At 48.2% G+C, this 27,566-nt stretch overlaps 2 protein-coding genes across 5 annotated transcripts; both read left to right on the top strand.

The window, feature by feature from the left end:
• Positions 1-2,862: 2,862 nt before the first annotated feature.
• Positions 2,863-8,002, top strand: ABHD11 (abhydrolase domain containing 11). Of its 2 annotated transcripts, XM_035140147.3 has the most exons (6): positions 2,863-3,185; positions 4,566-4,701; positions 5,592-5,765; positions 6,011-6,181; positions 7,185-7,366; positions 7,537-8,002. In XM_035140147.3, exons 1-6 carry the CDS (start codon positions 3,067-3,069, stop codon positions 7,679-7,681), a joined length of 927 nt encoding a protein of 308 aa, XP_034996038.3. In that variant the 5' UTR covers positions 2,863-3,066; the 3' UTR covers positions 7,682-8,002. The 2 variants fall into 2 exon arrangements, with proteins under 2 accessions (XP_034996038.3, XP_088514364.1); XM_088658238.1 differs by lacking the exon at positions 5,592-5,765 and having other exon boundaries at positions 3,025-3,185.
• Positions 8,003-14,871: 6,869 nt separating this feature from the next.
• Positions 14,872-27,236, top strand: LOC118097339 (caspase-1). 3 transcript variants are annotated; one of them, XM_035140100.3, is made up of 10 exons: positions 15,009-15,106; positions 15,243-15,299; positions 16,289-16,561; positions 19,369-19,514; positions 19,782-19,955; positions 21,117-21,351; positions 22,496-22,648; positions 23,626-23,735; positions 24,469-24,568; positions 25,278-27,236. In XM_035140100.3, exons 1-9 carry the CDS (start codon positions 15,100-15,102, stop codon positions 24,559-24,561), a joined length of 1,248 nt encoding a protein of 415 aa, XP_034995991.3. In that variant the 5' UTR covers positions 15,009-15,099; the 3' UTR covers positions 24,562-24,568; positions 25,278-27,236. The 3 variants fall into 3 exon arrangements, with proteins under 3 accessions (XP_034995992.3, XP_034995991.3, XP_034995993.3); XM_035140101.3 differs by lacking the exon at positions 15,243-15,299 and having other exon boundaries at positions 14,872-15,106; XM_035140102.3 differs by lacking the exons at positions 15,009-15,106; positions 15,243-15,299 and adding an exon at positions 18,551-18,663 and having other exon boundaries at positions 16,421-16,561.
• The last annotated feature ends 330 nt before the right edge of the window (positions 27,237-27,566 follow it).

Raw genomic sequence — 27,566 nt, 5'->3', positions numbered from 1 at the left:
CGGCTCACGGCCTAGCTGCGCCCCTATCTGGACAGGGATAGCCTAACTTCCATCGTGTATGCTCTGGCAATTTATAGGTTAGATTACTACAATGTGTTATATGTGGGGCTGCCTCTGAAGATGGTTTGGAAACTTCAGCTGGTGCCACATTCAGCAGCCAGGTTGCTCTCCAGGGTAAAAGGGTTTGAGCATATAGTGCCAATCCTGGCCTGACTGCACTGGCTTTCAATTACTTTCCAAGCCCAATTCAAAGTGAAGGTTTTGACCAATGAAACCTTAAATGGTTCAGGACAGCAATATGTCAAGGGCTGCCTTTCCCCATAAGGACCAACCCAGACCCTGTGATCATCATCTGAGGCCCTTCTTTGTGTGCTTCCTTTGTGGCAACAGGAGACTGGGCCTTTTCTGCATGGGCAACACAGGAAGCTGCCTCATACTGAGTCAGGCCATTGGTCCATTTAGCTCAGCATTACCTACGCACTGACTGGCAGGGAGTTTCCCAGACCTAGCAAGCAATGCAGCAGCTCTTTAGGGTTTCAGACAGGGGGACATTCCCAGTACTGCTTGGACAGGTGAAACTCGGAAAATTAGAATATCGTCGAAAAGTGCATTTATTTCAGTAATGCAACTTAAAAGGTGAAACCAATATATAAGATAGATGCATGATATGCAAAGCAAGATATGTCAAGCCTTTATTTGTTGTGATTGTAATTATTTGTCGTTAGGCAGGTCAATTATAAATGGAATGTAATTAATGAAATGTAATAGCGATGTTTATTTTTGTATTATTGTAACTACCGCATTTGTTTTATTACTGTGGAACTTCCAAAAGAAAGCGTTTGTAAAAAATTTAAAGAAAAATAAAAAATAATAAGTTGCACATTACTGAAATAAATGCACTTTTTGATGATATTCTAATTTTCCGAGTTTCACCTGGAGATGCTGGGAATTGAACCTCCTTATGCAAGCCAATGCTGATCAGAAGGTCAGCGGTTCGAATCCCCGCGACGGGGTGAGTTCCCGTTGCTTGGTCCCAGCTCCTGCCAACCTAGCAGTTCGAAAGCACGTCAAAGTGCAAGTAGATAAATAGGTACCACTTCAAGCGGGAAGGTAAAGGGCATTTCCGTGTGCTGCTCTGGTTCGCCAGAAGCGGCTTTGTCATGCTGGCCACATGACCTGGAAGCTGTACGCCGGCTCCCTCGGCCAATAACGCGAGATGAGCGCCGTAACCCCAGAGTCGGTCACGACTGGCCCTAATGGTCAGGGGTCCCTTTACCTTTACCTTTTATGCAAGCCAAGCAGATGCTCTACTACTCTGGTAGCACTCTGACTTTCCTCCCTGAAAAGCAAAAGCTGGTCTCGCTCTCCACAAGTGTGGCTGTGTTGACACTTCTTCTGAGCTTACAGGAGGTTCAGGAGAGGAAGCACTTTCTGTTCTACTTTTTTTCTGATTCGGCTACCACCTACAAAATAAAACAAAACAGAGAAAAGCTGAGTGGTGGCATGGCATCTTGCTTGGAAATTGCTTCATTCCATCAGACAGTTTTGGGAAATGATTTACAACGAGCTTAAGAAAATGTTCAAATGCTCTTTCCCTAAAAAGCCTGAAGCCTTCCTGCTAGGAATTATGGGTAACGAAATTCCAAAGAAGTTCAGGAAAGTCTTTATGTATGTTACAGTTGCTGCCAGAATTTTAAGTGCAAAAGGCTGGAAGGGGGAGGACATCCCATCTAAATCAGACTGGCAAAATAAATTAAGAGAGTATGCTGAACTGGCGAGACTATCAGCAAGGTTACGAGACGTTGCAGATGAAAAATTTATCAGAGAGTGGGACATATACAGAGATTGTCAAAATATCAATCCGTTGGCAGGTTTTGATTGAACTTCTGTGTGTAAATAGGATAATTTTATAAAATTTAAAGTAATTTAAACAACATGGAGAAAATAAAGTTAAGTGCATATTCAAGGATTCTAATTTGGGAATATAATGGGAAGAATGGAGGTCATGCCAAATTTAATTACAAAATGATGTACAAAGCAAGTACCAATTAAGGAATGAATGTTTATTTTTATTTTGTCTTTAACATCTATTGATCATTTTTATATACAGTTTACAATCAATAAAGCATTTGAAAACTTAAAAAAGGGGGGGGGAAATGCTTCATTCCACACAAACCCACTCTCTACACACCCAGATTTGTGGGCTCCTGCTTCTCAGTACTGTCTGAACAGCAGTTTGTACATGCTTGGTTGCACTGCTTGTCATAATACCCTAGGTTTGGTCCTGTATGTGGAGGAAAAGTGGAGACTGAGAGAGATTGAAAGAGGGAGATTGAAAGAGGGGTAATAGGATGGCAAAGACCCTGGTATCCAGATCTGATATTTTCCTACAACCATGCAAATCCTCTTTTCTTCTTTCCTTTGGAAAGGAAGGGCGTGAATTGCTTTAAATGTGAAATTTCCTTGCCTTTTCATTCACTACATATGTGTGTGTAGATGTATGTATGTATATATATTAGGACCCACCTTATTTTTGTAATTTTGTTTTAAGCTGTTTTTAATATTGTGCAATTTTGTCTTTTAATATTAATGTGTTTTAATTGTTGAAACTTGTCTTGGCGTTGGAGCCTTAGGGTAAAACAACAAAACAACAACAACACACACATACTGTATATTTATAATGCCCTCTGCAAGCTTTTGAATTGTGCAGCACTTTTCACGCATATATGTATAGATAAATGCCAGCTTCTGAACGACGCAGCATTCTTCTATTTAAATAGAAGCAGATCGCTGCTCGATTCTGAAAGCTGCAGATCACTCAGTCGCCAAACTGTATTAGACGCCCTCGCGCTGCTCTCTGGCTCCCCCTGGCGGCGCATGCCCGCATCCCTTCTCGAAGCGACACTAGGGAGCGGAGCCTCCACAAAAAGCTAGAAGAGGCGGGACTGCGGCCTGCCACTCTTCCCTGTAACCGTGACGACAGACCGGAAGTGATTCAGTGGCCCCGCCCCCTCCGCTTATTCGCCGCTCCTGTGTCTCCTTGGTGATCGCTAAGCCCTCCCAAGTATGCTCCGCGCTCTCTCCTTCCCGAGTTTTCCGCCCCGCTGCTCCCGGCTCCATCCTTTTCGCCGCCGCCGCACAGGCCCGGCCCGAGAAAGGAAGGGCCTCGCCAGCCACGCCGTGACGTAAGCGCTCCGGGAGGGGGAGGTGAAGGCAGAAGGACACGGCGAGGGGGGAGAGAGCGGCTTTACGTTTCCCGAAATCCTCCGCGGGGGGCCTAGCCGCAGCTCGAAGCCTGCATTTGCCCGGATGTTGGGACCATAAAGTTGAAAAGCCTAGGTAGGCGCTCAGCTGTGGACCTGTAGGTTCCCGGATGGAGCCACCATATTAGAGATTAGAGCGCTCCAAAAAAAAATTCTGAATAATCTCCTACTGTACAAGGAACTGAAAGACATCGCCCCCTCTTGGGCCGATGGAGGCAAGACATCCGTTTTTCGTGCTTGAGCGCGAAGACACTCAGGATAGGTATAAGGCTTAGGACAGGCATCCCCAAACTCGGCCCTTCAGATGTTTTGGGACTACAACTCCCATCATCCCTAGCTAACAGGACCAGTGGTCAGGGATGATAGGAAATGTAGTCCCAAAACATCTGGAGGGCCGAGTTTGGGGGTGCCTGGCTTAGGAAATGGTGTGTTGCATAGAGAAAGCGGGTGCAGGAGAGAGATCCCCACTTTGCTTAAAACTTGCTTAATAACTTCTCCACGCTGCCTCCCGTGGCAGCGAGTTCCATAGGTTGTATGTGCTGCGTGAATAAGTCCTGTATTTTTTCTTTCCTGAATCTTCCAGCATTTTGTTTCATTGGATGTCCACGAGTTCTAATGTAATGAGAGAGAGAGAAAAACTCTTTATCCACTTCCTCTATGGCATGCATAACTGTATAAACTGCTATCATGTCACCTCTTACTCACATTTTCTCCAAAATAATAAGTCCCAAATGCTGCAGCCTTTTCTCATAGGGGAGTCGCATCACCCCTTTGATAATTTTGGTTGCCCTTTTCTGAACCAGAAGACGTCAGAATAACCTGCCACAAGTTTAGACAGATTTAAAACATGATTGAGGAGCACCTGTGGCCCTCTTCCAGCTGTTGATGGGTGGCAGCTCCCAGCAGTCCTGGCAGCCAGCATGGCCAGTGGTCAGGCTTCATGAGAGGTGGGGTCCAGCAACATCTGAATGGCCACAAGTTTAGTCTAGGATGACTAAATTTGCTCTGATCTAAGCAGAGCTCTATACCAGTGGTGGAGCTTTTCACCTTATAGCTGTTTGCTGACACTTGTGGCAAAGACCAGACCAGGCACCCCCAAACCGCGGCCCTCCAGCTGTTTTGGCCTACAACTCCCATGATCCCTAGCTAACAGGACCAGTGGTCAGGGATAATGGGAATTATAGTCCAAAACATCTGGAGGGCCGAAGTTTGGGGATGCCTGGTCCAGACATTCCTTTCTTGGAAGGAATGCCTTGAGGATTTTTCCTTCACATGATCTCTCTCTCTCACCTCTGTTTGCAGCCCGGTGCCCGTATCGTATGCAGTGTTTGATGGGCCCTCTCCCGAGCCCCCACTCGTTTTCCTACATGGGCTGTTTGGAAGCAAGACTAACTTTGCATCCCTGGCCAAGAAACTGGTGCTCCAAACTGGCCGCAAGGTGAGTGAGAATTGGTTTTGGGTTATATTGGGGAGGTGATTGCAGCTGGTTTGTGCTTTGGTTTGCATGCAGAAGGCCCCTGATTCAACCCCTGGCATCTCCAGGTAGGCGTGAAACCCTGGAGACAGTGTTAGAAACTCAGATATATAAGCTAGGTGCCAAATGGCACCTTAACCTAAGTTATGGTCTGCACAACAGAATGTCTTGTTCACTAGGGGGTTGGACTAAATGACTCTCAGGGTTCCTTCCAAAACTACAATTCTATGATCCCAACTACATTGTTTGACTATAGCTTGCTTTTACAACAATTCAACTGTCCTGGTATGCAAGAAGGAGAGACACACACCATGGAAATGGTATTAGCTATGAACTAAGGCAGAGATTTTTAAACTGTGGTTGCAAACCTGACACCCAGAAATCTCCATGTCGTCGTGTTTGGACCCATGCCATTAGCAAAACGTGCCTGGTGCCTGGGGGATTTTGAACACTGCTTGGAAAACTGCTGCCAGTTGATGTAGAAGAATACTGAGCTAGAGCAGTGTTTCTCAACCAGTGTGCCTCTAGATGTTTTGGGACTACAACTCCCATCATCCCTAGCTAGCTAGCAAGACCAGTGGTCAGGAATGATGGGAGTTGTAGTCCCCAAACATCTGGAGGCACACTGGTTGAGAAACACTGAGCTAGAGGGACAGTTGCCCTGACATAGTAGCATCTTTTTGCCACCGTGCCGGGTCGGGTTGGGAGTCATTTTTATGTAGCCGGGTAGAAATCCTGGGTGCTCGGGGTGAAGCTGCAGGGCCCCCTCAAGATTTCATATTGCTTCATCCAGAGCCTATGCAAAGCCTACACTATGCCAACCCACTGCTGTCCCTCTTCTCCTGCCCAGTTAGGTGCTGACGGTGGATGCCCGTAACCACGGCGACAGCCCCCACAGCCCGCTCATGACGTATGAAGCCATGAGTGCCGACATCCACCTCCTCCTCCGCCAGCTGAACCTCGACAGGTGTGTCTTGATCGGGCACAGCATGGGCGGCAAGACAGCCATGGTGATAGCGCTGCAGTGGGTAGGTGGAGCGTCCCTTGGTGGCCCTTCCTGTGTTCTGCTGCTAGATTCCTGTTGTGGGAGTGGGGCGGACAATGGCTTAAGGAGCAAGCGCATCTCCTGGGCTAACTGGGAACTGGTGGTGGGCACGGTGGGGACCGGTAGCTCAGAGGTGGGGAAGGTGTGGCCCACAGGCATCCCTGCTCAGACCTGCACCTGAGGCTTTCTCTGACCCCTTGGCTCCTTTGTCTTCCCTCTGCACCTTAGCCAGAGTTGGTGGAGCGCCTGGTGTGTGTCGACATCAGTCCTAGCGAGACGACGGCCATCTCAGGCTTTCGGAACTTCATTGATGCCATGAAGGCGGTGGACATCCCCCGAGGCATCCCTCGTTCCACCGCACGCCGGCTGGCAGAAGACCAGCTGCGCCCAGCCATTCAGGTAACGCCCCACCACCACCACCACCTCGGAGGTCCAGCATCACATGGGCCGGACCAGACCCCAAGCCTTGTTTGTCTGGTGATTTGGACAGGGAAAGGGAGACAGCGAGGGCCACCAACATAGATGGTTAAAAGAGGTTTGGACAAATTCATGGAGGAGAGGCGTATCAGTGGCTACTAGCCATGCTGGCTCTGCTCTGCCTCCACAGTTGGAACAGGGTGGGGTGGCCTTTACAGGATTCTTTGGGAGCCGTGGTTTAATTTTGGTGGTGCATCATTTGTCCTGTTTTCCCAATTATATTTTTGTATTTTGTTGTTAGACCTTATTATGAATTACAAGCCAGGTGTTCAGTTTTATTGAACATTTCTTAACAAGAAGTTCTCATTAACTTACTGATTAATTTACATCTTGTTAAATTTCCTAACCTGTTAATCTCAGTGAGTCTGCTCTGAGCAGAGCTTAGTTGGGTACAGCTCTATCTAACTGCATTATATGAACTGTAACTCGAAAGATATTGTGCTTGAGCTTGCTTTCCCCTCCTCCCTCCCCTTCCTTTATCCTTGGGTGCTGTGTCTTTTTTTAGTTGTGAGCCTGGGGATGGGGACAGGAGCTGTCTTAGTAATGGATTTTGTCAGTAGCTCTGAGAGCTCTTTTTAACAGAGTGCCATAGATCATTCAGTGATGTCTACACCACTGGATAGAAACTCTCTGGGGTTTCAGGCAGGGACATTCCCAGTCCTACTGGTAGATGCTGTGGATTGGACCCAGGGCCTTCTGTGTGCAACACAGGCACTCTACCACTGAGCTACGGCCTTTCCTCCGTCCCAGGACCAAAACAGGGCAGAGTGTTCTGGTGGGTTGGGGCAGGGGTTTCTGGGGCACAGCCGAAAGGGGACTTGCAAATCCCGATCCCAGATTCCATGCTTAAATGGTATGTTTGCACACAGTGCCTGTTGCTGGGTCCTGTGTTTCCCCACGAGCCCCTTCCATCTTCTTTGCTCAGGATCCGACCATCCGCCAGTTTCTGCTCACCAACCTGGTGTACGCCGAGGACCGGTTTGTGTGGCGCGTGAACCTGGACGCCGTTTCCCAGCACCTGGGCGAACTGATGGGCTTCCCTCATTTCCAGGTGGACTACCTAGGACTTACTCTCTTCCTCGGGGGCTCCAGGTCTGGCTATATCAGGTGAGCTGTCGCCAGCAGAGGGTCTCCTGCGCAAACCCTTTGGAGAGTCGAAGGGGCCCTGCCAAGTCCCCATCTCAGTGTCACATGAAGCAAAATCCAGTACCCAAACTGGCTTGTTTCCTTTCCCCATCCCTCTGGCTGAGCTTTGCTTTCCCTCCCCTTCTCTGCAGCTCTGACGACTACCCTGAGATCGACCGGCTTTTCCCGGAGGCAGAGATCCAGTACGTCCCTGACGCTGGACACTGGGTTCATGCGGATCAGCCCCAAGAGTTCATTGCTGCCATTTGCAACTTCCTTCACTTTCTTCCGCTGTAGAGTTTCCAGCTGGCTTCCCAGAACAGGAAAGACAAGCGGGTCCCTCTCCTGACACTAGTCAGGATACCTTCCTTCTTTTTTTCCCAACTTTACTCCTGGGAATGGCTCCCGTTCTCCAGAACTGGCTTCCCCAACTCAAGACTGGCACGTGCTCTTTGTTAAGAGCCCTCCTGCCCCCGCCGCCTCCCGGGAGGCCTGCATAGCTGCCATGTGGAAATCCTGCGAATATGACCCTACTGGTGGCTGAGATGGCACTTAACTCCACGGAACTCCCTCACTGTACAGTATTTAATATTAAATAAAATGGTGTTCCGTTTTAAATGGGTGATCTTTGACCCTCCAGAAAGCCAGGAGAGAAACAACCAACAAGGCACCTGACCCAGAGAGGAGAGGGAGCCTGGTGAGTGCTAGTGTAGGGCGATAATACAGTGGTACCTCTACTTACGAATATTTCTACTTACGAATGGAGCTCCGTCCGCCATCTTGGATGCAGTTTAGATAGGATTTTTTCTACTTACAAATTTTCTGATAGGGTTGCTTCGACTTACAAATTTTTTCTCCCAATGCATTCCTATGGGATTCGACTTACAATTTTTTTCGACTTACGAATGTGCGTTCGAAACACACATTAAATTCGTAAGTAGAGATACCACTGTATTGATATATCATCCCAAACCGGTTTGGAGTCCATATTGTGATAACGGTTTTGCCATTTTTGACCTGGCAATATATGGCAAATTGTGTGTGTGTGTGTGCGCACTACGCAAAAATCACAATGTTGAAAAAAACCATGAAGCCAGCCAATGCTCCATCCTTATTTCAGACATCGTGATATATTGGTATATTGCTTTTTCCTTGCTTTAATGTGTCCTTGGTGATGCCTCTTGTTTGCTTGGATGGAGGAGGGAAAGGGGTCTGCGTGTGTAGAAGAGGACGGAATGCATCCTGTTCTACAAAGGTAGGCTCCACACAATTGTTCCACCCGGTACTGGCATGCGCTCTGCCCTCTGCCAGATAGTTGCCCACAAAAGAAAGTGGCCTCCATCAAGATGAATGAGCTCGTAATAGAAGTAGGAGAAAGAAGTGGAGGTTGCAGACGGCATTTATTTTTGTTCCATGGACTTTGGCCGAGTTACAGGAGGAGATGGGCACCTACCCAGCAGAAAAGGCAGCGGGTTCTTTCAAAGGAGGAGGGGTGGTGTGACTGTGGAAGGGTTCAAAGGCAAGGTAAAGCGAAGCCTCCAGATTGCTGCTGAACATGATCCCCTGTTTACAGTGGCAGACAGGGCAATGATTGCTACAGAGGACGCTGGCAGAAATGAGAAAAGAAAAAAGGAATTTAGAAATGCCTCTCTTCTCGGCCGCAGTCTTTCCCCCACATTAATACTGAAGGCGCAACATCTTATCAAGTGACCTTGAGGGTTCTACAACCCTGTACGGCACTGGCAGCTGTGGGGAGCCTCTGCCCCTCCAGATGTTGCTGCAGGCAACTCCTGTCAACCTGGGCCTTTGGCCCCGCTTGCTGGGGCTGGTGGGAATTTTTGTTCAGCAACATCTGGAGGGCCAAAGGTCCTGCATAGCTTACAAGGACAACAAACCTGTATACCCCATGTTGGGTGCCTTTATGGTGAGATTGGAACAGAAGGCTTCCAGATTTGTCACTCGGAATTTTAACTTAAAAGTCTTATTACCAGCAGACGGTATTGAGAGGTTTCCTACCTCTGGCAATGAAGGGATGCCCGCCCCTTTCTATCTTTTTAAAACCTTTTTTCAACCTCATAAAGCTGAATGTGCACAAGTTAAATGTGCGAAAGTTGTGGGCTTACTGTATTCCAAAAGGATCAAGACATTCCTCGCATCCATGCTCTTGTTTCTGCATGGGATGGACTGGATACACAGAATAAGTCTTTGGTAGCTGGTTCACTTTTAGTGTCCACTCTCCTGTAAAAATGCCCAGTTGCAGCTAGAGTTTGAAGTGACAGGAAAGGAGTCTTTAGCAAGGTGTGCTGGGAAGTGGGAGAGATGCCTTGGACTCCAGGGCTGCACTGCTGTGGGGGACAAGCCCCACCTGAAATGACCATGCTGCAAGATCTGGACTTCCTCCATGCAGACTGAAGATGTAAATAGGTGAATAAAAGACACACACACACCGAAACCTGCACAGTTTAGCTAGAATTGAGTTGATTCTTTGGTTTCACATGACACAACATTTGACGCAAGTGCCAATTTGGGAAGGGAGTATTTCACTATTTCCCTGCTTCTCCCAGATTGCTGTGGTTGAGTAACGTACTGTCAACTTAATGAACCAAGAATGCAGTTGGGAACCTCTTACCTGTTCAGGCACAGCACAGACAAAGCTGCTCATTCTCCCTGGCTGATTCAGAGAAACCAGAAGGCTCACGATTCGAGCCCACCCAGGGGCAGTTGTAGGCAAGACTCCTACACTGCAAGGGGTTGGATAAGATGACCCTCGGGCTCCCTTCCAACTCTATGATTCTATGACAGACTCACCCTTTGAAAGGATAATTTATGGAGACATTAGATGGGTTTAGCTGGAAATGGGTAGATTCCTTGCTATCACGTTGAACAGTGTTTTGTGTGAGTGCAGATTTGGCAGACAGGATTTCCCTCTTGCACAATCTACCTTTCATGGCAAAATGCTTTCAACATAAATGAAGCAAGAATGTAATGTACCTTTGGGGTTCATAACTATTAAGACATAACATGGGCAAGACTCTGCCCATTCTCCCTTGCTGGTTCTGAGGAACCTTGGAGAAGAAGATGTGCTACACTTTTCTTACTGCTTTATTAAGGAAGAATGTGTAAAACATCAAATAACTTAAATCCCAAGATACCGCTATTAGGTTTTTTTGCAAGACCTTAGTGAGGGTACTGTACACCGTTGCCAGGACTTGTGCCCAACAACTCTTCTGTTTCAGAGGCCCAAATCCCATATTGATGGCAGTTTCCCATTTGCTTCATGGTTGTGACAAATGGAATGTTGCACATGGCTCTTTCCTGCCAAGAGACCAGGGCCATCTTAAGCATACCTGGCGCCGTGGTGCGATGGATCATTCTGGTGTCCAGCCCCGCTTCCCAGTGCGGCGGGCGGGCGCCGCGTGTAGCGCGGCTGCCGCAGGCGCAGCTGCACTGCGCCACCCAGCCTGCCATAGGGCCGGCCCTGGGCCAGGGGGTGCTGCCTGCCCTTGTTGCGATGCCCCTGCGCGTGACGGAGGCAGCCCCAGGCTCGCGCGCCTCTGGAGAGCAGCCTGAAGCCGCTGAACAGCTGAGAGGCGCGCCTGGGGCAGCCTCAGCCGCGCCTCTCAGTGGGTGCAGCGGCGCCCCTGGTGGCCTGGTGCCCCGCGCCACCGGACCCGGGCCTAGAGACGGCCCTGCAAGAGACCCTATCATATTCTAACCCTTTGAAGCTTAAAGATCCACTGGAGTCAGGAAGAGCTGGACCTTCTCGTTCCATATCTAAGAAGCACCACCAGAGCTCGCATGAACCTGATCAGCAACCTGCTTACTGAAGTGCCGTATTTTTTGGACCATAACACGCACCGGACCATAACACACACACCTAATTTTTAGAGGGGGAAAGGGGGAAAGCTCCGTTTTTTGGGGGATCAGCTCACAGTTGTGCAGCTTCTTTTGCAAAGAGGGAAAGCTCCATTTTTTTGAGGATCAGCTCAAAGTTGTTGAGCTTACTTTGCAAAGGGAAAAAATCATGTTTTTATGATGTTCAACTCACTGTTCTGCAGCTTCTTTAGGAAAGGAAAGGGAGCCATTTCTACAGTTTCCAGACAGATAATCTAATCAGGCAGTCACATGTGCTGGGGAAACAAACAGCCTCCCTCTGCAGAACATTCAGCAATGGAGGGTGGGGCAAGGGGGCAGGCCGGGAAGGGAGCTAGCTTCCTTTATCTCCCTCCCCGATCTCTTGCAATCAGCTGTTGAGCAGCTTCCTTTAAACACACTCTTTCCCTCGTTAGCCTTTAGCTCTTTCTTTCTTTCTTTCTTTCTTTCTTTCTTTCTTTCTTTCTTTCTTTCTTTCTTTCTTTAGCACGATCTGCTTTTCGCCCCTGGGCAATTTGGCTCCAGGGACCATGCATTCGCTCCATAACACGCACAGAACTTCATCCTACTTTTTAGGAGGAAAAAAGCGTGTGTTATGGAGCGAAAAATGCAGTAAGTTTCTCAAGGCAGAAGAGTACAATCCCACCCTTGGAATCATTACGCACGGCATGCTATATTATGGCCCTCTTTCCTTAATGCTGTTTGCAGGTCCCACAATCCAAGCACAATGTGTTCCTGAGAAATGGTTTGTTAGGCAAGCATTCACATAATGAGGTTATGATTTCCATTTATTCCAGTAGGGAAAACCACAGTGCGTTCCTGACCAAGAGGAAATGACAACATCTATAAATCCATGGCTCTCGGGTCTTGCTTCTCGCCCCTTTCCCCAATTGCTTCCTTTAAAGTTGCCATTTTCGTTGAGATTAGCGTTCCTTCCTGGGCTTCTTTCCACAGTTGCAGCTCCATTTGGCTGCTGACCATTCTGCCCTTGTTGCTTCTTGGGTGCTCAATCTCTTTTTCAAGAGCGACACTGGTTGAGCCTCCATCAGGTAGGAAAAGAAGCAGAAAATCTCCCTGCCAGTTTTTCCCTTCTCTGCATCTGTTGGAATTAGCACCTTGGACTCATTTTTCACTGCCCTGAAAGGGACAGGCTCATAATGCAGCCAGCAAGCATTCAGATTTCCCCCCATCTCTCTTTAGAATCTGTTCGGCTTCATCTTCATATGGTTTTAACAGGAAGCAAAATATCCCTCTGTGTATGTATGCAATCTTGCATAATATTTGCCCTTGTGTGTGTGAGAGAGAACTTGCAAAATACCTGCTTGTGTGTGCCAGATCTCTCCCCCCCCCCCCACCGGCAGATCCATGCACTCACCATGAACTCACATGGTGATTTTTATTTTTATTTTTTATTAATCTTTATTGAAATTTCAAACAAAATCATACAGTTAAAATGCATACAAACAATAAAATTTAAACAATAAAATATATAAGCAAAACAAACAAATCGTACATACCTCTTTTTGCATAAATCTACTAACAAATATCAAAATCATATGTTTAAATCACATAAACCGTCTTAATGTTAATGACTTTTATTAATTTTATATAAATTCATATTCAGATCGACTTCCACTCGTCATCCTCCCGGGCTAATAAATTTACTTCTTTTTGGACTGCTTTCTTTTAATTATCATCTTGGGATCTCTACAGAATATTTGACGTAAATCCAAGTCTTTTCAAATAATCTCCGAATTTCCCCCAATTGTATTTAAGCTTTTGAATACTACCCCCTCTGATAGAATTTGTTAATTTGGCCAATTCTATATAACTAATCACCTTTTCTTGCCATTCCCTAATACTGGGAATTTCTTGTTTTTTCCAATACTTGGCGATTAATATTCTTGCCGCTGCCGTTGCATAGAGGAAAACCTTTTCATCCTGTTTGATTATGTCTTCCTCTACCATTCCTAGTAGAATAGACTGGTGTTTTTTTGATATTATATTTAAATATTTTTTTCAAATCCTCTAATACTTCATTCTAAAAGGGTTTTTATTTTATCGCAGTACCACCATATATGTGTGAAGGTCCCCACTTCCTTCTGGCATCTCCAGCAGCAATTGTCTCTGTTTTTATACATTTTATGAATTTTAACTGGCGTCAGGTACCACTTATAAAACATCTTGATCCACATGGCGATATTTAATGGGAGTAATTATTCTCTTTTTTTCTTTCATCGGTTCAGATTTTTCTCATGTTTTTCTATAACTAGCTGTAGGTGTTTATGGTACCCTTAATCTTCTTACCTAACTTACCCCTTATTGAGTAAAATACAGGGTGACAAACCCATTATGCCATGGAACATTTGTGGTCCATCATTTGCCTTCGGGGGGACAGGGGACACACCACACTGACTGTGTGGTCTGCCTTCTGAAACATCCCTATCTTGGGGATCATTACACAGTCCCCAGGCACTAAAAAATCACAAACCACAATAGCTATGCTCTGCCTTCTGCCTCTATGGTCAGATGCAGTAAATACTTCCGAATACCAGTTGCAGGAAACTGCAGGAGGAGAGAGTGCTCTTGTGTTTAGGTCATGCTTGCAGGTTTCCCAGAAGGGGCCACTGTAAGAACAGGATGCTGGGCTATATGGGCCACTGGCCTGGTACAGCAAGAGCTCTCCCCATGTCCTTATATATACTGTAGTTGTACTGTATCTGGAAAAAACTTCCTCGCCATTTAAAGGTTTTGCAAAGAGCTGCTAAATTACTGAACTGTGCTGCCACCTGGTGGACTTTTGTAACGCATTATGAACAAATAACGCTCGAAACAACTTCTTGCAGTTTTAAAAAAATCACTATATAGTGGGCAATATTAATAATTTTCAACTTCACATCCTTTCCGTTATTGAGTTCCCGAGATAGTCCCTTCCTGATGTATTGCCTTGCCTTCTGCTTTAATCTTCCATGCTTATCTCCTTTCTCCTTGCCGCTGCGCGGACGGCATGTTTGTTCTTTTTGCAAATCTAAACACATTTTAAAAAATTAAGGAGGAGAGACGAGAGAGGCACACATCGCCTGCCTCTTCCTTCTGGAGCGTAGGGCGGGCATAACTATTTGCGCGGCAAGCATCCCAAAGCAAACGGCCACTCCTCGGAGTAGGCTGGCTTTGCAGGGCTTGTTTGGGCGATGCTGATGCGGATGTGCTTTCGGAGATTGAGTGGTCAGAGCCGGCTTGGCATCGGACACTTAAGGCTAGTCTTAAGGCTCGTCACTGCGTCATGTGATCGATTATGTGGAGTGGGGCTTACCTCACCCCACCCCGCCCGATATTTTATTCAAGTTGGCACCCCTGCCACCAGCTGCGTCTTGTGCTTTGCAGTCCAGTTGGCAGCCCGGGAAGCTGCCTGGCCCCTGCTGGGCTAGAGAGAAAGGCCGGACCACGAAGAGACCTGCAGGGCTGCTTTAGCCGGGGGGGGGGGCAACTTGAATAAAATATTGGCGGGGGGAAGCTAAGCCCCGCCCCACAAAATCGATCACATGATGCGGCAGAAGCGTGCAGTTTGAATGGCAATGCCCATCAACTTTGGGGGTGTGTCAAACATTTGGGGGGGGGGGCGAAGGGACCTCAGCCCCAGGATCTGGTTCCTATGCTTCAGCCACTCGCTTTCCCTGCGATCTCCTCCACCAGGAGGCAGCAGCTCGTCTGGGCCAGTCCCTTCCCCGCCCTTTGCTACCGTAGAAGGACTTTGTTTTACTTTCACAATCACTGTTAGAAAGAGGTGAAGTTCCTTCTCGCAGAGGCGCTGCCCCACGTGTTATGTTGAGCCTTGAGGGGCCATGGCGGGTAAGATCGCGCAAACTTTCCCCCTCTTTCCTTCTGCTAAAACGGGCGATCGGTCACTGCGGAGGGAGGCAGCTTGGGGACCAGGCTGACTCCGCTTTCTCTTTCCCTCTCTTCCTCCCTCGGCATCCTCCAAAAGATGCTCACAGCAACAGGAAGGAAACATCCACTCTCCGTTTGATCCGTTCCTTTCCAGGTCAGGCGAACGGCGGCGTTGCTCTCACCCTGGACTGACTGCTCTCTCTTACTCTGTGTGTGTGTGTGTGTGTGTGTGTGTGTGTGTGTGTGTGTGTGTGTGTGTGACTCCTCCCACTTGTGCACCTTGCCCCGTGTTCCTGAAACACGTTGATAACGATGCTCTGCTAGGAAGGGTCAGAAGCGTCGCACGTGTCATTTTTTTTCACTTTCTCATTTCTCCAGTCTTGGCTCACCCCATTTCTGCATACATTCTGCAAGTCAAAGCAAAAACGGGAAAAGCTTCTGCATGAAAGTGCATTTCAATGCACGCTTCCCCCTAATATTTTCTGGGGTGTTGTTGCAGCTGGCCAGGGTGGGCAATACTGAACTGGCTGGACCAGTCGTCTGACTCAGTATAATGCATTTTACTTTTAAAATCAGCCGTTGATGTGGAGTCATGAGCAGGGGGGCAGGGGGGGAGGGCAGGGGGGGCTGTGGCCCCTGGTGCACGATTTGGGGGGAGGGGCACAAACCAGGCCCCCACCACAGGGATCCCCATTCTGCTCTGCCTGCTGCCAGGGGTCTCTGGGTCCTGGAGCCCAGTCTGGCCTTGCCACTGCATCCTGGCCCCCTCACTGGCCAACGTTGGTGGGCCAGGGGTGCACCCATCAAGGGCTGCATCGGCCACCCAGGCCACCCCATATGCAGGCAGGCAGGCAGCGCAGCATGGCCCCGTGAACCTTCTGTGCCCCATGCCTGCCCAGTGGCAGTGAGGGTTAGCCTGGCATGGTGGGTTTTATTTACCCTCCAGCCGCTGGTCCTGCCACTGGTCATGAGGACTGGAATCTTGGCTTCATGGCGAAGGAGTTCCAGGGGAAAAGTGCCTATTTCAACCCTGGAGAGCTGCTGCAGGTCAGTGTAGTAGACATAGGTCCCTCGCTTAGTACAAGACAACTTCTTACGTTCCTGCACCTCGGTCCAAGTTTGGTGACCTGATGTTCCTTGCAGATGAGAAGCTGAAGGAAATCCGTGCTGAGTTTGTGAGCTGTGCTAACAAGACTCTCATCAGCCAGCTCCTGGATAAACTTCTCCAGGAAGGAGTCCTGAACGAGGAGGAGGCAGATGAGGTGAAGGAGAACATGAAGAAGCAGGACCAGGCAAGGATCTTGATCGACCATGTGAGGAGGAAGGGTCCCAGAGCCAGCCAGATATTCATCCATGCCCTCCAGTGCCAAGACAGCTTCTTGGCTGAAGAACTAAGGCTTCAAGTCCCTCCTCCAGGTGCTTATTTAAATAACCAGTTTAGCAGTTCATAGAATTGTAGATTTGGAAGGGTCCCCGAGGGTAATCTAGTCCATCCCCCTGCAATGGAGGAATCTTTTTGCCTACAAACATCCCTGGGTGGGCTTGAACCACCAACCTTCTGCTTAAAAACCAGACGCATGGACCAACTGTGCCACTTATTTATCTCCTTGGACTGTTTATACAGATATTTAAATTTTAAGAACTAGTCCAGCTAAATTAAAATGCAATGTTTAAACCAGTGGTTCCCAAACTGGGTGGTAGCGCCCCCTGGAGGGAGAGAGGATTACCCAGGGGGACAATAAGAGACAAGGGGGCAGCAAGGGGGGGACTATCAGATTTTGAAAAGGATCAACCGGGTCAAGTTTACTCATTTTGTTGAATTAATTAAATAGGTTAATTGGATTTTGAATAAATGCACAATTGATGGTTACTGTTTTGCATTTTATTGCAATGTTATCTAGTGGGTCATGTAAACTGCTGTCCTGCATAATGCTTTTCACAGGGCAGGAGGCACTGGGGATGAGTGTATGGAACCATCGTGGGAGGTGGTCTGAAAAAGTTTGGGAGCCACTGGTTTAAATCTATTAATAATAATAATAATAATATATATATATAAATGTAAAAGGTCCATGTTGGTTAGCAAGCAGTTTTCTCAAAAACCACTTGCCCAATTGCCTTGAAATTTTGACACAGCGTTCCATTCAAGTACCCGAGCGTTGTTAGAAACTTACATTATTTAGATGACACACCTGAGGCAGGCAAAACCCAATTTTAAGGAACTCAACTGTAATACAGTGGAACCTCGGTTTATGAACACCTCGGTTTATGAATTTTCGGTTTATGAATGCCGCGGACCCATCTGGAACGGATTAATTCATTTTCCATTACTTTCAATGGGAAAGTTTGCTTCAGTTTATGAACGCTTCAGTTTATGAACAGACTTCCGGAACCAATTACACCCATGCTTCAGTTTATGAACTCTTCAGTTTAAGTACTCCGCGAACCCGTCTGGAACGGATTAATCCACTTTCCATTACTTTCAATGGGAAAGTTCGCTTCAGTTTATGAACTCTTCAGTTTAAGTACTCCGCGAACCCGTCTGGAACGGATTAATCCACTTTCCATTACTTTCAATGGGAAAGTTCGCTTCAGTTTATGAACGCTTCAGTTTAAGTACTCCGCGGACTGTCTGGAACAGATTAATCCACTTTCCATTACTTTCAATGGGAAAGTTCGCTTCAGTTTATGAACACTTCAGTTTATGAACAGACTTCCGGAACCAATTGTGTTCATAAACCGAGGTACCACTGTATATGACTCAGGCAGTTCATTTTCCAAGGGTGGAGGCCAAAGAATGGAGATATAGGGGGGAGGGCTCTACTCGCCAATGACTGAAATACATGACTCAGACAGTTCCTTTTCCAAGGGTGGAGGCAAAGGTATGGAGATACTGGGGGGGGGGCAATAATCCCCAGGGACAACAGAGAGAGGGGTATCCTACCGTCCTCCACTGGAGTATGGGGCCCCTGACTGGGCCACAGCAACGCGTGGCTGGGCCAGCTAGTAGTAAATAAAGCGTGACCTGATTTTTGATCTGATGATGACATTTATACCTGAACCTTGAAGTCCAAAAGGCTCTTGGAGTAGCTTTCAAGGTCCCGATTGAAAAAGGCATGATGCATGAGGAAAAAGAGAGGAGGAGGGAGGAGGGGAAGAGCAACCTCATGCACAAGTTCATAAACTTGCAGTTCATGCAGCTGGTGCCACTGGCAGTTCTGGTTCTCTTGCCTGGGATAAAGGCCAGACATTCCCCCTTACAGTGTACTTCCCCAGCCACCCTCAAGTCCCATCCGTGCCCCAATTTTCTTTATGAGTCTGGCCAGTTTTGGGGTGGGGAAACTGATGATCAATGTGGAAAGGAAACCTCAGCACAAGTGACATTTCCTTGTGGTCTTTTCCGTACAGCACATCGCTCTTAGGAATGCACCTCTACCTGTTGAACTTTCGAGTCCCAGTCACACGAAATGCAGCCGCCTTCCCTATTTCAGTTACTTGTGACACATCGTCTCATCCTATAGGTACTCCCCTTTATTCCCCCCCCCCCCGAGGCAGGAAGCAGCTCTGCATTCCCACCCACCCACCCAAAAACCCTCTAGTGTCACTGACAGGAAGAGGATCCACCTGAGTCTTGGGTGGAAAATAAACCTTGGGAAATCTGCCTGGTGTTTAAGAGTGGGGTGGTGGTGGTGGTATTCAGACTGGGCGTAAAAAAGCTCTCTCTCTCTCTCTCTCTCTCTCTCCACACACACACACACACACACACACACACACACACACACACACGTGTTTAGAACCAAAAACCAGGCAATGTCACACCAAAAATCGTGTTGTGGTCCACCATCTTGATCCAAAATGGCACCCAAACGTTTACAAGGACCACCTAGCTCCCACCTCAGCTGCTCTGGTGTAGAGTTTGATGACAATATCTTGAGAGGGGCCAAATCCATAGAGAACAGACGGCCAAATAGACAAACCACTTAAAAATGTATATAGTATATTATTATTATTATTATTATTATTATTATTATTATCATTATCATTATCATCACTATTACTATAATCTATATTATTATAATTACTATTGCATTCTGCCCTCCTTCCAAAAGGAAACAAATGATGTAACCAAATTCAGAATATCTACAGGTTATCTGAATATCTACTTTCCGCGATCCTCAACAGCATCCAAAGGTTTAACCCGGTACCCGAATCTCTCTTGTCTCCAGAGCAACAGGCTTGTTTGCCCCTCCAGGAAGTTGGCCCAAGGGCCGTCCCCTCAGCAAAAGCACCCCAGCTGCAGGAGACCAGCGATGGGCTCACGCTTTGCCCCCTGGACCTCTTTCAGAAAATACAAGCTGAGGAAAAGGACGAGGTGAGGAAGGACCAAGTGGGCAGTCGCAATGAGGTGTGGCCAGACCTGGCTAAATCCAGATGCCATTTCATTCTCTGCGCTCTCGCTGAAGGCGAGGGTTGTGGGGTGGGGAACTCAGGGCAGAGAGTTGAATGTGGCCCTTGAGGCCCCAGACTCTCCCCAGGCCCCTTCTGCTCTGTGCCCCTCTTGAGTGCTTTGGCCTGGCTAGAAGTGTGATAAGTCTCCTTAACCCAGATTTCAATGGACCTGACTTTTCTTCCCTGGCAGATCTACCCGATCAAGGACAAAGAGACACGCACCCGACTGGCCTTGGTCATCTGCAACATTGATTTTGAGCACTGTAGCAAAAGGGAAGGAGCCGAGGTGGATCTGGCCCAGATGAAGATTCTCCTGGAAGGGCTGGGATACAGGGTGGAAACCGAGACCAACTTATGCTCACAAGTAGGTGGTGGTGGTGGTGGGGAGTTTTGCAAGGCGCTTTCAGTTTCCATCCTCCAAAAAGCCTGTTAACCTTCTCTTTACCCCAGAAGCCTCTGCCCTTTAAATCTAAATAGCACACCTAAATAAATAAATAGTACAGCAGTTTCATTCCTACACACACAGACACAGACATGCACACAAATCCCGAGGCCAGGTGGAGAGTCAGAAACCTTGTGGTGATACGCAGAACAGCCAGAACTGAGATGCAGAAAAAGCTTCGTAATACAGTGGAACCTTGGTTTTCGAGCGTCTCAGAAGCTGAATGATTCGGAACCCAAATGCCAAAAATCCGAAAGTAATTCTAGTTTTCAAATGCGCCTCATTTGGCTTCAAATGGCTTCTGAGGTGTGTTTCTCAATTTTTTCAATGGATTTTGCTGACCGGCCATTGATCCTCGGTTTCCGAACGTTTCGGAACAGTCTTCCAGAATGGATTACGTTCGAAAACCAAGGTTCCACTGTATATATTCTATTAATATATTCTAGTATGTCACTGAGCTGGAAAGTACCTTAGATACCACTCAGTCCAACCCCCTGTTCAATGCAGGATAAACATAGTAGAATAAGCACATTAGGTTCCCTGTGCTTAAATCCTGGCAGTGTGGTGTAGTGGTTAGTGTTGGGCAGGGCTAGGACCTGGGAGAGACCAGGGTTCAAATCCCCATTTGGCTGTGTGGCTCACTGGATGACCTTAGGGGTCAGTCACTGCTTCTCAGCCTAATCTGCCTCACAGGGTTGTTGTGAGGATAAAATGGGGGCGTGTGTGCCGCTTTGAGCTCCTTGGAGGAAGGGGGAGGGATATCGAAAACAAACAAACAAATAAATAAAGGAATAAATTTCCAATCCCACCTTTACTCCAAACATAAGGCAGGGACGACCAGTGTGGTACATTGAAGATATTATCTGATTCTCAACTCCTTGCTGTTGCCAACAGTCATCAATAGCAGTGCTAGCAGCTGGGGCTGCTGAGAGTTGGAGCCAAGCAAAGTCTGCAGGGCAGCCTTGGTCACTTCCCTGGACATGAGGGGAGTTCCAGGAGCAGAAGCCGCCCATCTTCTTCCCTTTTAGCTAAGCAAGCTGCCCTTTTGCTGCCGACCCAACATCCCCTTCTCTCTGCTTTCAGGACATGGCCAGGCGCTTAAAGAGCTTCGCAGCCCAGGAGGAACACAAGACCTCCGATAGCACCTTTGTGGTGCTCATGTCTCACGGCCTCCGGGAAGGCCTGTGTGGGGTGAAGCACGAGGACTCGTGCCGAGATCTCCTCTCCGTGGACACGGTCTTCTCCACCTTCAACAACAAGAACTGCCCGGCTCTGAGGGGGAAGCCCAAGGTCATTGTCATCCAGGCCTGCCGTGGCGGTACGTGGTGGGTGTTGAACCCGGGATTCCCTCCGCTGCCAGAGGATGTAGCGCAAGGCACCTCTATGGTTAAGCAGGGTGTAAAAGATTTAGCAGTGGTGGTCTTTGGATTGGTAGGGTGGAAAGTAGGGAGCCCAACAGTAGGGGGAGCCAGAGGCAATAATGAGCAGAGCCAATCCCTGATTGGCGGCCAGGAGGAAGGTGGTTGGCTGAGGGCAGACGGGGGTTGGTGGGACAGCGCCGTGTTTTCTCTAGCAGACCGATCCAATTGGGGGGCCCAGGCTGTTTTATTGGGTCATGGTCAACAGGGTTGAAAGAATCGCCCCTGAATTAGTCAGTTTCTGTTTCCTCATGCAGTAATGTGGGGGAGTGGGGGGCCTGTATTAACTGTATTTCATTAATTTCTAGAATAAAATAGCACCATTTCACTACAACAGAAAAAGTAATGCGAGGAAACCATTCTGAATCTCCCCTCCTGCAATAGGGAAGAGTAGTTGACGGATTCCGGGGTAATTCCTCACTCGTCTCTCTGGTCTCACTAAATGGTCGCCAATAAAAGGAGCAAAACCAGCAAGCAGGAAGCTTTTGATTAAAGGCACAGCAGCCCTTCAGCACCTCAGCAGTGCTCCACGCTGCACAAGCCGACCCCGCAATTGCATTCTGTTACAAATAAACCGCTGACAGGGCCGGTCTGCCCATGAGGCAAGATGAGATGGCTGCCTTGGGTGGCAGGATCCACAGGGACAGCTGATCTCCGGCCTTCAGGGAATGTACCGTCCGCTGCTGCTGTCGCAGTGCCAAGGACAATTGCAGCAGGTTCCTTGGAGGCTGGGTCTGCCCCCTTCCTTGGCAGCACCCCCCATGCCACCTCCACAGCAGCCTTTTGGTGAATAGGTGGCACCGCTGGTCTCCTCCCACTCCCTGTTCCTGATGTAGATCTTCACTCCCCATTTTTTTCCTGGTGGGGAGAGAACCATATTGTGGTTCCAGGTCTGGAAAGAAGTTGGGGTGTGGTCAGAACATGGAAAACACTGGGAGATGACTTCAGGATTCCCTATGAAATTTGAGCAACCGGTGGTGATGATTCCAGAAAAGAGGGGTACTGTAGAGTCCTGACAGAGGCTCGTTCCTTTTGTTTCCCCAGAGAATAAAGGATTTGCATATGTGAGCGACTCGGCAACACCTTCGGCCGCCCCCCTCAGCCCTGTCCAGTGGCCGGAAGAAGATTTTGAGAGCGATGCCATTCGTAAAGTACACGTGGAAAGCGACTTCATCTGCCTCTATTCCACAACCCCAGGCAAGCAGCTCTTGTGGTCTTGTTTGTTTTTAGTTTCAGAAATACACTGCTTGATTGAAAAACAACACCACCTCTCGCAGAGGTTTGCAAAGAATATAAAGGTAAAGGTAAAGGGACCCCTGACCATTAGGTCCAGTCGTGACCGACTCTGGGGTTGCGCGCTCATCTCGCATTATTGGCCGAGGGAGCCGGCGTATAGCTTCCAGGTCATGTGGCCAGCATGACAAAGCCGCTTCTGGCAAACCAGAGCAGCACATGGAAACGCCGTTTACCTTCCCGCTATAGCGGTTCCTATTTATCTACTTGCATTTTGACGTGCTTTCGAACTGCTAGGTTGGCAGGAGCTGGGACCAAGCAACAGGAGCTCACCCCGTCACAGGGATTCGAACCGCCGACCTTCTGATCAGCAAGCCCTAGGCTCAGTGGTTTAACCACAGCGCCACCTGGGTCCCTTGCAAAGAATATAAAACAATACAATTATCAAGAAGAAAAATTAAGCACAATAACTTAAATGCTTTTGAAAAGTGAAAATAACAATAGACTAAAAACAGATGAAGCTTACTAAACACCTGGGTAGATTTGTCCAAACAAAGATGTTTTTTAGCAGGCTCCGAAAAGAGTATAGTGAAGGCCCCTGCCTGATGTCAAGAGGCAGGGAGTTCCAAAGATCAACTCTTTACAAAGGGAAAACAAGTATTATGTAGCACTTCTAATGGTGCCAGTTCCATCGATCAAAGCAGTGGAGTGGGCAGATAATGGGGTAAGGTGATTTTGTAGGTAAACTGGTCGGAAGTTATCATCCAGCCTTGTTCAATGGCCACTGAATAAACTGCCCTGGTTAGCCTCAGATGCTGTGTTAGCATTAGCCGCCCAGAGTTGCTGGCTGACAACTCTTAGAAAAATGAGGAACTGAGATAAACCAACAGTTCAGAGATTCATCTAGCCCTAAGCGTCATATGTTCGTGTTTCCTCGCTAGATAATGTATCCTGGAGAAGCCCCCGAACTGGATCTCTCTTCATCACGCAGCTGATCAAAGATATCAAGGAATATGCCTGGAACTGCAACCTGGAGGAGATCTTCAGAAAGGTACGCCCTCCTAAGGCTGTGTACTGCTCTGACCCCAGGCGAGGCAAAGCTCCCTTCTGCAAGGCTCAAGACGGAGAGCAAAGCTTCAGCCTTTCTTAATTCTTATTTTTCAGCCAGCCTTATTTAATTCTTATTTAATGGAAAATAAACAAACTAGTCTTTTTACAAGAGTGCATGGACGTTCTAGGACAGGGGTCCCCAGACTTACCGGCGTTTGGGCCGGTTCCCACGGTGCCGATTGCGCGGCGGGCTGGAGGACGGGGGAGCGCGCGCCTGTGCGGGCCGGCGGGCGGGGGAGTGCGCGCCCGTGCGCATGTGCATGGGCACTTACTGGCGCGGCGGTGCGCTTCCAGGGTGGAAAAAGCGCCGAAAATCTGTTGTGCGCATGCGTATGGGCCTCCCCCGACCTGGAAGTGCACCAGAAATGACCTCTTCCGGGTCGGGAGAGGCCCATACGCATGCGCACAAAGGATTTTCGGCGCTTTTTTCCCGACCCGGAAGAGCGCTGCCGCGCTGCGCGCCGTAAGAGCAGAAGGCGGCAGGCGGCGGGGGTCGTCGCGGGCCGGATTGGCAGGCCAATTGGGCCGCATCCGGCCCCCGGGCCGTAGTCTGGGGACCCCTGTTCTAGGAGCTAGTCCTTTCTTCAGCTGGATAGGGATACGGTTTCCCCCCCTTTTCATTTTTCCCCATAAGGAATGACCTGGTGTGAACTCTCTTCTCCTCTGCATTGCAGGTCATGCAGTCCTTTGAAAAAAACCCGCGCCAGATGCCCTCCAAGGACCGAACCACCCTGACCAAAAAGCTCTACCTTTTCCCAGGGCACTAAAACTTGAGTAAGCGCCTCTTTTCCTAACTGGATTGGCGGGGGGGGGGGGAGGGCTGGGACAGGCAAGGCTGGATGTTATATGGAAGCTTATTAGCCAGTATGGTGTAGTGGTTGGAGTGTTTGCCCCTGGACCTGGGAGACCAGGGTTCAAATCCCTACTCCGCCAAGAAGCTCACTGGGTGACCTTGGGCCAGTTACCGTCTCTTACTTAGCCTAACCTACCTCACAGGGTTGTTGTGGGACTATAATGGGGAGAACTTTGTATGCCTTAGACTTAAGACTAGAGGAACGGTGGGGTATAAATGTAGAACTGAATAAAACCAAGTAAGAAACATTTCTGTAGTGTAGAAAATAGGCAAAGGCTGTAATCCTGACCTTATTTACCCAGGAGCAAGACTCATTGTATTCAAAAGGATTAACATCCGAGTGGGCCTGGTTAGGATTGTGCTGTGTGCTGATACGTAGCAGGGGGTCCCCAGATCCAGTCTCTGCCCTGACATCATTTGGTGTATTTAGCCAAGCCTCTCTATCTCTGTCTCGGGAGTCCCCATGGGAGGATATAACACTGACCTACTTTGCAGGGTTGTTGTAACCACACAGGGCTGCTGAGCGCCCGGAATCACCTGACAAATGTCCAGCTTTCTGTATTATTGTGGAGAATGGCTGCAGAACATCAGGAGGCGTTTCTCAACTTCCTTTTCTTCTCTCTCCTGCAGGCGAAAGGGCAGCATTCTGAGTCCCTCCCAGCTGCTGTGGACAATCAAATACAGTGGGACCTCGGTTTTCAAACGTAATCCGTTCCGGAATTCCATTTTGACTTCCGAAATGTTCAGAATACGAGGATCAAAGGGCTGCCAACAAGTTCAATGGGGAAAACTGAAAAATGTGTCTCGAAAGCCGTTCGACTTCCGAGGTGTGTTCGAAAACGGAAGCATTTATCTTCTGGGTTTTCGGCGTCCGGCTTCTGAAACGTTTGGCAGCCATGATGTTCGAAAACCAAGGTTTGACTGCATTTGCAAGTTTTGACTGCAGCATTGCTTAACCTCATTTTCAAACACCTTCCTTCCACCTCCCAACTCTCTTATTGCGGCACATCCTTGATCATGATCTCTCTCTGCACTTGAGTGATGCCACCAGGGCCGGCTCTAAGGCAAGCTCGGGGGGCGCAGGGCCGCCAGGGGGGCGCCGCGTGGCTGCGCCCGCCCGCCATGGTGAGAAACGGGGTGGGGGGAGCGCCGGAGCGATCATCGCACCACAGCGCCAGGACGCCCGACATTAAGACGACCCTGGATGCCACCCACCTCTTCAGATCCCTCCTCACAGATTTAATAAGAGCCATGCAGCTGAATCAGACCTCTAGCTCAGCTTCCACAGGCAACCAGATATCCCTTCTGGGAAGCCCCAAAGCAGGAGATAACTGCAACGGCCACACTCTTCTCACTTGTGATTCCCAGCAACTGGTATTAATCGGGGGGCATACTACCTCTGACAGAATTGCTTCAAATATTTTTTTTAAAAAAAGAATCTTGTAACACGGCGATCAGTGGACCTGCTTTTCCTGTGCCAGAATCTCCTACTTCCCATGCACATGATCCAAAATAAATGCATATTCTTTCCCCCTTTCCCTCTTCTCCTCCCATTGCCGCCTCTTTCTGGAGTTGTTGCAGGGTCTGCTAGTGGAAAGCACCTTAGATAATTGTGGTGGAGCCATTGCGATCCTGTTCTCAAAGTTGGCAGGGCTGCAACGAGAGAGTGACCCTCAAACTTTCATCGTGGGGGGTGTGAAACACTTCCTCGGTTTTGAGGAAGCATTTTTGATGTCGTTCCTAATGTTATGGGTCCATCATAGAACCCAAATCTGGCTCTGGTCCTTCTGTCACGTGAAACAGATCTAGACTGCCCCCTTATATCCATAGGGACCTCCTTGCATTGCTGCGTGTTTTAGAAATCGCTTCACAAGTTAATTGTGATCTTTTTGACCAGGTCGGGTTCCCATATCTCAGCTATGGAGACAGAAGTGATGTCAATATCAGGCTGACGTACGGAGAAGCTGTATCATGGCTAGTTGGTGATTCTTTCAATGAAGGGGTCCCTGCTCAGTTTACCTTTTTGCTTGTGTCAGGGGCCGGAGATAGGTCAGCAATAAAACACCCGGTGTAAGTGAAGTTAACTCTTTAGTCAAAGAAACCAAAACAGTGCAGGCCTAGTGATTGCAGCAACCTTTCCCAGTAGGTCTTGCTGCATTGAGGCAGTTGCGGGGACTTCCTAGCACTCTCTAAGTCTCCTCCCTAGGTCCTTCCCCAGCAACCTGAGGCTCCTCCGTCCTGCCTCTCTTTCTTCTGCTCTTTTCATTCCTCTCCATGTTCTGGGAGACCAGCGGGGAGGGGAGCTGGTGGCAGTAGGAGGGGGAGACTCCTTGGATTCTTCAGCTACCTCTTTAACCTTCTCCTCTCCAGCCTCTGCTTCAGCCTCAAAGTCTGAACTGCTCTCTGCCACAGTCTCTTCCTGCTCACCAAGCCCAGTTACCTCTTCAGTTTCTGATACCTCCACATCCTAGTCTGCTCCATCTTCTCCCTCCAGCACATGTGACTGATGTAAGCATGACACACACTACAGATTTTGTTGAAACTGATCAGTGTAACTATTATTAAACCAATAAAACATTCTACAAAAAAGATTTTAAAAAAACAATTTTTAAAGCACAATTAAATAATTTTTATTAAGGTTTATAAATAAAAAACTTATTATCTTTTTCCCTTTTTTAACCAAACCGAGACTTTTCTATAGATACAATAAAAACAAAAAAGGTGTGGGAGGGGGGAGAAATAGAGAAGGAAAAAGGAAGAAATAAAAAAGAGGCTAAAAGAGAAAGATCGAAAAATAAGATTCAGAAAGTAAAGAACTTCCCATTCTTCAACTGCCTGCTATATAAAAACAATATTCACTTTGTCCAATCCAATATAAAAAAAGGTAAAGGGACCCTGACCAGTCGTGACCGACTCTGG

Source organism: Zootoca vivipara, chromosome 14, assembly GCF_965207765.1.
Source record: "Zootoca vivipara chromosome 14, rZooViv2.hap1.1, whole genome shotgun sequence".
Lineage (NCBI taxonomy): Eukaryota > Metazoa > Chordata > Lepidosauria > Squamata > Lacertidae > Zootoca > Zootoca vivipara.
The sequence above is the reverse complement of the archived record's forward strand: the minus strand, read 5'-3'. Positions and strand labels throughout refer to the sequence as shown.

Bases quoted from the DNA above. Each gene is read 5' to 3' on its own strand.
- ABHD11 (XM_035140147.3), top strand. From the start codon at position 3,067: ATGCTCCGCGCTCTCTCCTTCCCGAGTTTTCCGCCCCGCTGCTCCCGG. The intron at 4,702-5,591 runs GTGAGTGAGAAT...CTGCCCAGTTAG, and splicing joins TGCTCCAAACTGGCCGCAAG to GTGCTGACGGTGGATGCCCG. The intron at 5,766-6,010 runs GTAGGTGGAGCG...TCTGCACCTTAG, and splicing joins TGGTGATAGCGCTGCAGTGG to CCAGAGTTGGTGGAGCGCCT.
- LOC118097339 (XM_035140100.3), top strand. The intron at 16,562-19,368 runs GTGCTTATTTAA...TCTTGTCTCCAG, and splicing joins GCTTCAAGTCCCTCCTCCAG to AGCAACAGGCTTGTTTGCCC. The intron at 23,736-24,468 runs GTACGCCCTCCT...TCTGCATTGCAG, and splicing joins TGGAGGAGATCTTCAGAAAG to GTCATGCAGTCCTTTGAAAA.